This window comes from Astatotilapia calliptera, chromosome 7, assembly GCF_900246225.1.
Source record: "Astatotilapia calliptera chromosome 7, fAstCal1.2, whole genome shotgun sequence".
In the NCBI taxonomy this organism is placed as follows: Eukaryota; Metazoa; Chordata; class Actinopteri; order Cichliformes; family Cichlidae; genus Astatotilapia; species Astatotilapia calliptera.
This window is the reverse complement of record NC_039308.1, coordinates 36143197-36155513: the sequence shown is the minus strand read 5'-3', so window position 1 is coordinate 36155513 and position 12317 is coordinate 36143197. Positions and strand designations below refer to the sequence as shown.

At 40.3% G+C, this 12317-nt stretch overlaps 1 protein-coding gene across 1 annotated transcript in view; it reads left to right on the top strand.

Moving 5' to 3' along the window:
- dcc (DCC netrin 1 receptor) overlaps nt 1-12317 on the top strand; it is a 246414-nt gene that overhangs the window by 50457 nt on the left and 183640 nt on the right. Inside the window, exons 6-7 of the mRNA XM_026172224.1 lie at nt 5233-5387; nt 6910-7030. Of these exons, the coding sequence (XP_026028009.1) occupies nt 5233-5387; nt 6910-7030 (276 nt within the window). The remainder of the gene's footprint in view (nt 1-5232; nt 5388-6909; nt 7031-12317) is intronic.

The window sequence follows — 12317 nt, the reverse complement described above, 5'->3', positions numbered from 1 at the left end:
ACACTAGGATAAAGAGAGGGGCTGCGCTGTCAACTGATCACCACCTGGTGGTGTGTTGGATCAGGTGGCGGGGGAGGATGCTGGACAGACCCGGTGCACCTAAACACGTAGTGAGGGTGTGCTGGCAACGTCTAGCAGAGGCCCCAGTTCGCAAGATCTTCAACGCACACCCAGAGCTTCAACGGCATTTCGAGGTAGACTGGGGACATTGAGTCCGAATGGACCATGTTCAGCATCTCCATTGCCGAAGCTGCTGCATTGAGCTGCGGCCGCAAGGTGGTTGGTGCCTGCCGTGGTGGTAATCCCAGAACCAAATGGTGGAGCCACCAGGCTGAAGAAGGAGTCCTATTGTGCTTGGTTAGCCTGTGGGACTCCGGAGGCAGCCGACAGGTATCGACAGGCCAAGCGGAATGCGGCTCGGGCAGTGGCTGAAGCAAAAACTCGGGTGTGGGAGGAGTTCGGAGAGGCCATGGAAAAAGACTTTCGGACTGCCTCAAAGAGATTCTGGCAAACCGTCAGGCATCTCAGGAGGGGTAAGCGGTGCTCTACCTGCACTGTGTATAGTGCTGGCAGAGCGCTGCTGACTTTGACTGAGAAAATTGTCAGACGGTGGAAGGAATACTTCGAGGACCTCCTTAATCCCACTGACACGTCTTCTGAGGAGGAAGCAGAATCTGGGGATGAGCGGGATGACCGCCAACTTACGGGGGCGAGGTCACTGAGGCAGTTAAACAACTCCTTGGTGGCAGAGCCTCTGGTCTGGATGAGGTCCGCCCCCGAGTTCCTGAAGGCTCTGGACATTGTAGGGCTGTCCTGGCTGGAAATCCCATTACTACTGTGAGTTATAGGAAGGATTCTTTTTAACACTTTGCCATTCTTTGGCCGCTGATTTATACCCCCCCCCCCCCCCCCCAAAAAAAAAAAAAGAATAAAATGACATGATCATTTCCACTACTTGTTCTTCACTTCCTCTTACAAAACTATAGAGTCAACCTTCAGAATAAAATGGATTTAAGGCTACTTTTGAAAGAAGTCTTCCAGAGTGAAGTCAGTTTTCAAAACTTAGTTCCACGTGTCCTAGCTTTGTTTATCCAATCAAATAGATGTGCCCATCTGGGATTTTTTTTACACCATTTAAAAAAATAATTGGCTAACCAGAGCTGATGCTGTTTGCATGTCACATGGGAGGTAAGGTAATGATGGGAAACACTCTGGAGATTCAGCTGTGCTGATCGATTGATACTAACAACACAACACAATACAAGACAGAGACACAAACTGCATTTTACCTAATAGACTATAACAATGCTGGTCTTGTATTTTTAGCCTTTATGGACTCTGGATTTGTGAGCACTTCTGTATGTTTTAGTTTTTAGTTATATTAATATTTTTTACAAATATTTTAGTTTTGACTGAAACTTTTATATATATGTTGCTTAGTAAATATAACTAAAGTATAAAATGTCATAGCAGGTAAATTGCAGACACAGGACATGAGTTGGTTGGAAGAGTATTAAACAAGATATATCTCTAAACAAATGTCTTATATCGTAAGGAAAAGACCCTACATTATTTTACTGAAAACCCAACGACCTGACATTCACCATAAGCAAAAATTCAGATGTGGTGGGTAGGAATAATTTAATAAGAATAGATTTCTGACGGAGTCATAGACATTGTAAGGAATAGATGTAGCTTCTGGAAAACAGCCTTCAGTTTGCTCTCTCTGTGACCTCAGTAAAGACTTCTGATTATTGAGGGCTCAACCACTAGTTTCAGGTCAAAATGAATTAAACATGAAGGCCATTTTGTAAATTATGGTCATTATTAAATTCAGAAAGAAAGATTATCCAGGGTATGTTCATTGGCTAATGACTTGTCAATCACCATGTTCAGCTAAAAGCCTCAAAATAAGACTTCACCAACCAACCAGCGATGTTGTGTTGGCTACACCTATCTTTTATACTCGTTATGAGGAGCCATTTATGGACAGGGGAGGGGGCAGCCATCTGCCATAACTAGTTGGGGGTAGAGGGGAAAGTGAAGATCGACTTATTCTGAAGGTCAAATCACAACACCGGGTAAGGCATTAGCCATAAAATACTGTTTACACATTTCACTTTCTATGTTGCTGAATATTTGAATTGTTTTCTGATCTACACTGGGGAATGTGAACTTAAAAAAAATATACAGTATGGAGTGTTTTGTTTGTTTGTTTGTTTTACATGTCCAAATATTAACTGTTTGCAGGTGAATATTATGGTACCCAAGCACATAACACTACACAGGCATAAATATCCCGCAATGATGATTGCTGAGATCTAACCAATGCTGTCATTAACCCTTTAAAGCCGGTCGGAGCGGGCACGCTCCGTTTTGTGCAACTATTTTTAAATCCCGGTAGCACTGCAACCACGTAAGCTAGCGCAATCATTTTTTTTGCATATGAAACCGGAGGAGTTGTACTTACATCTTATGCCATCAGCTTGTCCTAGGTCACAGTTTCCTTCCACATATAGCTTTGCAAAAACTGCATAAAAAGCACTTGCAGCAACAAAAACATAATATTCCAGAAACACGCTTTGCCGATCCGATCAGCTGTTTGTAACATTGGAGTAGATGTCAGTGCGAAATACCGCATGTCCGCCATTGCCTGCCCGAAACTGTCTCTGTGTTAAAATGTATTTGTACTGTTGTATTTTGATATTGAACTTCTCAACAATATCACAAACTAAATGATTTTGAGCAATAAAACAACTCAACAAACCAACTGAAACTAAACAGATTTTTTTAAAGAACATAAATGCAAAAAACCAAACAAAATATTAGAAAACTGATAATAAACGAATAACTCTGGATCTTACATTAACTGTTATTTTTTCACTTTGTCAGACAAAATGATAATCAAGACTGTCTAATGAAGAATTCTCTCTAATTGGCTAAACATTCTCATGAAGTGACATGTTATGACTTAACTAGTGCAGCTGAAACAATTCATACCTCTGAAATTCATTCAGACCCAGGTTAAACAATAGTACTGGATAATTAGACACAAGCTCTGACAGGCACAGCTGACAAAACCAGAGCAAACTTGTTATTCTTAAGATGGAGTAAGCAGGATATTGTGGTCTTAAAAACTCAATTAACTTTGTATTTGCAAATAAAAAGTTGTGTGTTCTATCACTCCCTGTAATACAAAGTTTCTCTGGAGCTGCTAAACCCACTTGAACTGTGACCTCAGCACTGAACTGAAGAGGAAGCTGATTGCTTTAGACGTGTTCTCCTGTGTCTCCTGTGTTTAGTTACTTAGACTAATTCTTGGAAGCCGTGTTGTGATCTGTGTCGTATGTACCTGAGTGTGTAGTTTGTCGGTGTGGTGAAGAGGCAGCCGCTCACACTTTAAAGGAAATCGTTACCTCTTAATTAGAGCATTACTGCAGTGATAAAGTTACACCTCCAGATAATGATGTGTCTATCGGAGGCACATACAGAGCTCTACCTCTGCTAACTTTCTTCCTTTTCTTTTCTCTTGCTTTGTTCATTCAACCTTTAGTCTTTTTTTACTTCCCTCTATTCATTCTCACCTTTTATTTTATTTTCTTGATTTCCAACTCTTCTTCTCACAATTTTTTAAATTCTTTTTTCTATTCAAGTTGCAGTTCCACTAATGGCCACTTGAGGCCGCTTCCAAAAGTGAGTCAATATCCATAGACTCTATGTTAAAATGTCCAAACTTAAAGCAGAAATAAACATGTTTACTTTAAAATAAAATGTGTGCCAACATAGGATGCACCAGCCAGCTGCTTACCTCATAACCTTTTAGGTTTAATTCAGCAAAACTATATTTCTAACCACAAGTCTAAGCGTAGGAGCAAAGCAAAAATTACTGTTTGAAAAAAAAAAATGTTTTTGATGGCATGCCAGTTAGAATGATTACTTTTTGTCTCCTGGTTTCCAAGGCATGCTTCTGTCTTTTTGTCTCTCTTGGCTCTTCACCATATTCTTTGTGTTTTTACATTTAACAGCTCTTACATACTGTGGCATCATGTATATCTGTGAGTCTGGTGACAGTTACAGGACATTCCCGTGTGTGTGTTTGCTGACACGCAGTGTTTGTAGTCTCGCAGCACTGACAGCGTCAGCGTGGCGCTCGGTGCTACACAAGGCCCTTCAGGCTTCCTCCTCTCTGCTGAGGCTCAAAATGGCTTCTGTCTCACATCTCCGTTCTCAGTCATGAGCTACTGACGCGTGTTCAAAGACGACAACAGAGCTGGAACATGGCAGCCGCTTCGCCTGCCTTCAAACCTGTTTACAATCGAGTGAGCTGAAGACAGTTCGCTATGACCTCATACCTGAACGCTGCTCGGTCTGTCAGCTGCTTCAGACACTTTGCATCTTAATGGCTTGAACCTCTCCCACAGAATCCAGACCACTGATACGATTAAAAGGGTTAAGTTGTGGTGTTAAACGATTGGCAGTGACTCCCAGTCTCTCAGTATATGAGTTTAGCGCCTCTATAGACTGTTTACTGTGTTTTTGCTTGCTTCGGGTACTCTGTCTGATTCCTATAGCCATATTTCTTGTTATAATAGCTTTTGGTCTTTGTTTTAGAGAAGGAAAACCACAAAAAAACAGGAAAGAATGCCAGCTAACCTCACCCCAGGGTCATGCTAATGTCACATTAATGCAGGAAAAGTTCTAATTGATTTTCTCAACGCAGTATTGATTCATGTAGTAATGCTCGCGTCTGTTTGTTGGAAGTACTGAAACACCGTAATGTTTGTTTCTGACTCCTTCACTATGTTAACTAGTTGCTATGTTTTCTGTTGTTTGATTTGAAACTAAGAATTTACCACATTAATCTGCTGCTGTGTTCACTTAGTTAAGCCTCAAGAATTGCAGCCATCCTCCAACTAACACCTGAAAATGTTAAGTTAAGCAGCAGCTGTCTGTGAGCAGATGAATGTGTGATGATCCACTGAGGCTAATGAGATCAAACACATTTAGGGCTTTACTAATAAGCTGATGGCTCAGGCTATATTTCTGTTAATTAGTCAGTAATTAACTGAGGCTGTTATAGAAACTTGTTAATGTGAAACATAATCCCAAAAGGCAACTAAGTAAAGGTGTGTGTGAACACTCGGACTGAGCAGCAGTAGCATTGATGCAGAGATGCTCCAGCATGCAGGAAGAGGTGTTTATATGTGCTGTTTTCACTCTATGTTTCTGCAGTGCCTCCTCAGTTCCTCAACTACCCGACCAACACGTACGCCTATGAGTCAACCGACATCGAGCTGGAGTGTGCTGTGACAGGAAACCCGCCGCCGACCGTCCGCTGGATGAAGAACGGGGAGGAAGTCATCCCGAGTGACTACTTCCAGATAGTGGTGAGTCACTCAGAAAAGTATACACATACAGTCCTTGTGAAAAATGGCGGTACAAGGTACAAGATGGCGGCGCGCACAGACGCAGCGGCCCGGAGCTCCTACACTTTTGCACTTTTGGTGGTACTGTGTATTATTTCACACAGTCTGGGGTTACTTCAATACAACAAATATGTACACTTGGGTTTTAAGGGGTATTTATTATTTTCTTCTTTTTTTGGGTTGTATGGAAGCCCCAAACGCAATTTCATTGTTCTTGACAATGACAATAAATAAATACTACTAAAAATGTGGACACACCTACAGAGGTAAACTAAGCCCACCTCAGCTATGAAATACCACATATGGAGTTCTGTAGCAAATAAAAGTATTAAAAAGTAGCCTGTGTTTCACATTTTAGACCATAGCCTTACACGCGTCACCTGTTACTACACGTTATAACTCTTTTATCTTTTCACCAGTATTAATTCAATAGCTTCCAGCCTACAGTAGTTACTGTGTGTAAAATACCCATCTGAAAAAAGGGCAAACAGACTGTAACTGTAATACACATGTATTCCAAGTTTACTAGGTACATATTGTTAGTACTGTTTTTTGCCTTAAGAAAAGCTTAAATTTTTGGTCTCTTAGATTTACCAAGGTGCTAGAAACAGAGGTTTTGGTCCATATTAGCATGACAGCATCACCTAGTTCCTGCAGATTTGTCAACTGCACATCCATGAAGCAAGTCTCTCATGCCACCACTTCCCAAAGGTCCTGTATTGGATTGAGATCTGGTGACTGTGGAGATCGTTTGAGTACAGAACTCACTGTCATGATCAAGAAACCAGTTTGAAATAATTTGAGCATTCTGACATGGTGTGTTGTCCTGCTGGAAGCAACCTTCAGATGATGGGTTTTGCTGCGGTGCTCTGACTTCAGTCAGCAAGGCATTTTTGCCCAGAGATCTGCAGCTCGCTGGATATTTTCTCTTTTTCAGACCATGCCATAAACTCTAGAGACGGGCGTGTGAAAGAATCCCAGCAGATCAGCAGTTTCTAAAATACTCAGACCAGCCCACCTGGCACTAACAACCACACCACACTCAAAGTCACTTTATTCCGATGCTGAGTTTGTCTTCACCTTGCCTACATGCATGTGATTACATTTTCCAGTAAAGAAGCATTTTAATAAACATAAACAGAATCTTTAAAAAAAACACAAATAAATAAAGCAGCACAGACACACCATTTTTTCCCGTATATGTTTTTAATGTGAAAAATTATGCAGTTATAACAGAACCGCAGGGAGCTGTGAAATCAGTGAATTTGAGAATTAGAGAGAGCGTTAGAGAGAGAGAGAGCTAGAATATGGACTCTTGTAATTGAATAATCCAATAATCTGGGTCATCCAACATATTCTGCTGCAGACATTTTTGTTCATGCACACTTTTTGATTTGGTGTAACTGACATATTTTTCACTTGTACAAAGCTCTTAGCCAGACTCTTAATTTTCTGACATGTTGTTGCCTTTCTTGTGTCTTAGGACGGCAGTAACCTGCAGATTTTGGGCTTGGTGAAATCAGATGAAGGATTTTATCAGTGCATCGCGGAGAACTCTGCCGGCAGCTCTCAGGCGATGGCTCAGCTGCTGCTCCGAGAGCCAGGTAGGAACACACACACACACACACACACACACACACACACATACACACAGCTTACACATGTCATATCCCTCTGCTGGTTACAACCTAAACATCCAGCTGTCATCACCTGCCATCCTCATTTCTATCATTACCTCTTCAGTTTCAAACTTTTGTTCATATTTCTGCCCCCATGTGGTGGTAGTCTATCTAATTAACTGGCAGATGTCGCTGATTAGAGTTATTTAAGTTGTAATTATATGTGAGGGAAGCAATAATTATAAATTATAACATTATTAGGGTTTACAGAGGAATGGTCTAAAGTCCTGACCAGAAGTCCTGGTTAAAGTAATATTAATATATATATTTATATGTAAATAAGCATTAATAATCTTTTTGTTGACTTACAGTAATTTTGCAATGACAAATATTCTGAAATTCATATTCTGAAGCCCAACAGTTTCTCTGCAGTCTGCTTTATGGGTACATTTTTTCCACGTTAAATATTTCCTATTGATGGATTTATTTTAGCTCTATGAATTATGCTAACTTTGCTAAAAAGAACAAGATGACTTAAACACCCTGCACGACATCAGTCATGTTCATCCATGTATATCAGGTTTTTTTTAAATGTGTGAGCTAGGTCCCTTTAAGCTCTGGGTTCAGTCCATCCCAAATACATTAATACAGACCCTCTCAGTGTGATCAGAGGTACCCTACAAAGATGTATCTGTTCTGTTAGGATGTATAAAGAAGCTGGATACAGGTAGAGCGTGTGCAGCTATTAAATCAGGGCTTGCTGTAACTCTTTTAGCTGCTTTTGTGTTGGTAATGCATACAGTGATGCTCCTCCTATTTCTTTCTTTGCCTACACATTTAATGTAACAGTAGGTAATTAACATGTGTTTGCTGTGTTTGCTGTTAAATTTGTTGATTTTGTTTTTTTTCTGAATGGCTGTAGGGTGTTGAGAGTGAGAGTGCTAATGTGTATTAACAGTTTAATTAGATGCACATTGTAATGTTAAATTGTATCTGTAATATTCTTGTGTTAGTTTATAGAAGGGCAGCCTTGAATGAGCAGTCTAAAGACATTACATTTTGTTTATTGGATATTAACTCTAGCCAATAATTATTTTCATCTTGCTTCCCAGAGGAGATTGGTTATAGCTACCGACCAGCGATGGACAATTAATTTTCTCAGGAGGCCACATGAGAAACTGGAACTGTTTTGGAGAGGCGCAACAATAAACTGAACTCGATTCTACTTGATATTAATTGTCTCTTGTCTCTTCATAAGCTTAACAACAGTTCCAGGTTCTCATGTATCCCATTGGGAAAATTAATTGCCCACCCCTACATAAAGACAGTATAAAATATGAACATACTTTCTAGCTCTGAAAAGTGAAGCCATTGGAGAGGTTCCAATGGTCCTATGGAAGTCTATGGGAAAATGGGCTTTTCCTGAGGAGCTCATGTTTCAGTTCAAGTCAGTCTTGTAAACTTTCTCCACTGTTCGTATTATAGAGGTTTAGACAAGTGAAAGACTCCTGATTCATTCTTGGGAGGAGACACAAATCCTTTTAGGGCTGCATGACATCTTGGTGTATATCAATACAGATGTGGTTTGATGACCATTGGAACAGTTTCTGTGTTCACTCTGATTCAAACCCAGTCATTTCTTCTATAAATAGGCTGAAATAGGAGTGAAAATACTCAGTTCAGAAAGAACCAGAGTTCAATTTAAATAGACTAAATGCAGCAGGTGTGAAAACATTGAAAACACAAAACAAAATCTATATCAAAGACCACCTGACCCAAATCAGCAGCCTACTGGTCAACCGCTCAAACCACTGGATCATCCCAAGTTTTCCACCTTTCATTTTTTAGTTGCTCCACCCTAACTGATGCTGGATACACATTTATTAGACTTTATTTACCATACAGAGGGCTGGCCCTTTCAGGGCGGTCTGCTCGAGCAACGATCCTTTGGCCCTGTCCCCGGTGGATGTGGCCTGTTCTTACATTTGGTTTTGTCAGTAATCACATCACAGTCACAGCTGAGAGAACAGCAGGAGCTGGCCCATTTTGGCAAAGCCATTATTTGTTGTGTTGTTGTTTGTGTTGGTGTTGAAATCCAGTTAGTCATGTGGAGCGACATAAGCTACCATCTGACACACCCACAGACACACACACATGCACAGTAATAGGGAGATGTGAACAGCTCAGCCACTCTGCAGAACACCTGAGTCAGCACAATAGAATCATTTTGCATCTAAATGGACCAGCAGCTGTGTGCATGTGTGGATGTGTGCGTTTGTTTATGTGTATGGCTATAACCACTCTGAATTATCCTGGTTGTGATCCTGGACTGTGTAGTATCTGTTTATTTGAAACCTAGATGTTTTAGAGAAGCTAAGCTCGTTGCGAGATAATTGTTACAGGAGCTCGGATATGTGCGCTCGTGTAAACAGCTGATGCAGGCTACTGGTCACAGTCTGCAGCCTGCAGTCTTCAGCTGAAGTCATGTGATGTGAGTGGAACAAATGTGCTGCCAGCAGCAAATAATCATCTTTTTTTATTTTTAGATTGCATTTTTAGTCTCCAAGTCACAGAGGAGCACATAGCTTTATTTACTGCACAGACAACCAGGCTTTAATTGGAAATGGGCTGCGTGTCTTCTGTTATCATTTAAACTTAACTCACCACAGCTGCTTTTTGTTGTCAACACGAACTTCAGGCTTTCTTCATCTGTTTTATATTAAAAGCCTTGCAGTGAAGCAAGTCAGCATCGCCAGGCTTTATTGTGAAATGACAGCAAGAAAATATTTTTAAAAAGAACCCTGATTTCAAAAATATATATAGCCTATTATAACATGAACATCAGCACACACACACACACACACACGTGTGTGTGTACATATATATATATATATATATATATATATATATATATTATATATATATATATATATATATATATATAGCAGCTGAGCGAGACAGACAAATATGAAGGCATGCCGGCTCGGACGTCGCCCGGATCAACAAGGTCCGCGTCAGGTATTGAGGAACCAGGGCACCCTGACGAGAAGTGGGCTACACTGTAAACCCGGATAAGTTCAATACACTTAAATCGTTTGAGGAAACCGATTCTCTTCAAATGATTTGAGTAATCAACCCAAAACAAAAAATTAACTGATTTAGTCAAGTAAACTTAAAAGTAAAATTGTCACAATTTACTATATTGAGTCATCGCTACCTAAAGTGTTTAAGTATTCAATATTTCAAAAATAATTTGTTTAAGTACAGTTAACTTAATACTAATAGAAAAAACTAAATTGTTTAAGTGGTGCTAATATTACAAAACTCACTTTTTTGCGTAGTGTTTAATTAAAAGCGTCTTTTAATTAAATGTATTATTATTACTAAAACTTAATATGTCAAGGCAAACACACTCAAAACCAAAGACCACTAAGGTGTTTTGTTTTTTTTTAACTTTATTTATAACAAAACAAGACTTTTGTTTTCCTTTGAACAATATTCCAATTTTTACACATGGCGCTTCTAAGAAGACATTTCTTTCAGAAACAAACACAATATTTCAGTTGTTCCTAGCCACTTCCTAGTTTTTTTTGAACAGTAAGTTTTTTGTTTGAACAATTGGGCTTCCAATAAAACATTTTCTTTAAAACAATCCTTTTAAACAGATAAAACTGTGTATCACAAGTAAAGAACTTTGGTGCGACATTCAGGGTAACAAGTTGTAACAGCAAAACTTATTTTCACAAATATTTTAACTTGGAAAAATAAAAACTATGAAATAAGGAATGGCCCCAGCGAGACATTGAAATTAAAGGAATAGTTCACTGATTTTACATAATAAGATATGTTCTTACCTTAGCTTTGACGAGTTGATGTGTACCAGTCTTGTCTTTGTGCGTGCCCTCAGTCATGCAAATGGAGCAAAGCCTCTCCCATATATTCCAAATACCTCCACTTTTTGCTCCTTTTAGAAGCTACCGAGCTCCTCCACGTTTTCCCTATTTATGTAAAATTACATGAAAAGTGACACTCTCCAAGTTTAGTTTAACTAAATTTAACGTGTGGATTTTCTAAGCCGATAAGAAGGGACTCTATTTTACAAGGTGTAATAACACTGTAGGAGCACTTCTTCATCCCCCCAGGAACTCAGTCTATGCTCCAGAGTGCACTAGGGTTACTGCGCGCTTGTAATATAGTGCCCCTTTTTATCGGCTTAAAAAATCTATCCGTTAAATTTAGTGAAACTAAACTTAGATAGTGTAACTTTTCATGTAATTTTACATAAATAGGGAAAACGTGGAGGAGCTCGGTAGCTTCTAAAAGGAGCAAAAAGTGGAGGTAGTTGGAATATATGGGAGAGCCTTTCTCTCGCACAAAGACAAGACAGGTATGCATCAACTCTTCAAAGCTAAGGTAAGAACATATCTCAGTATGTAAAATCAGTGAACTACTCCTTTAAGCCCTGGTTTTGCCATCCACTAAAAACAAAAAAAGACAATTACAAACACAATAATGACTTCCTGAACTTGAGAAAAAGCTGCTCAATGAAGAGTGAACATTCAATGTATCTATGCACACATTGAAAGCTCATTTTTTAGCCTTTGGAGTTTTGGAGGAGGATCGTTTTGTCCCAGATTCAGCATAATCTGCTGGATAAACAGGAATGTATTCTTCATGCACTTTGGGTACTCCAAGTGGAGTGCATAAGTCAGTCCAAACAGGAGACACATTGCCAAAGGAAGACTGCAGATGGAATCCATTACCACATTGCCCTCTAGAAGGATTCCCAGCTGGGAGGGGTTCAGTTCTTGCTCTAGACTTCCGTTTTCACCATTGAAGATGATTCCTATTGGGATTTCAAGGTCACCATCAGCAGCATTCTACAGAGGGGGGGGGGACTGTGAGTTAACCTGTTGGTGGAGAGTAAGTCCAGAGAGAGGAAAAAAACACGAGTTTTTCTGAAACACGAGTCCCGTTTGCAGAGTTCAGTACGATGTACCGCACGGAGCAGCGAGGGCCGAGGACGAGACGCTGCTCAGCTCTGTATGGCGCTGCAGCGGCGCACATGTTAATAAAGTAAACTTTACGAGAGGCCGTCGAGGTGCAGAGGAGCGGTGTTCAGCCCCTCGAGCCTCAGCGAGGGGCTGAGCGTCAGAGCTCGGCTGTGCGGAGAATAATGACAGGTTTATTTGTCCGTGTGAACGGCTGGAGGTGCCCGGCCGTGCTCTGGTCCTCCTCCTCTGACCGGGGCCGGAGTCCGGACCCGGGCTAA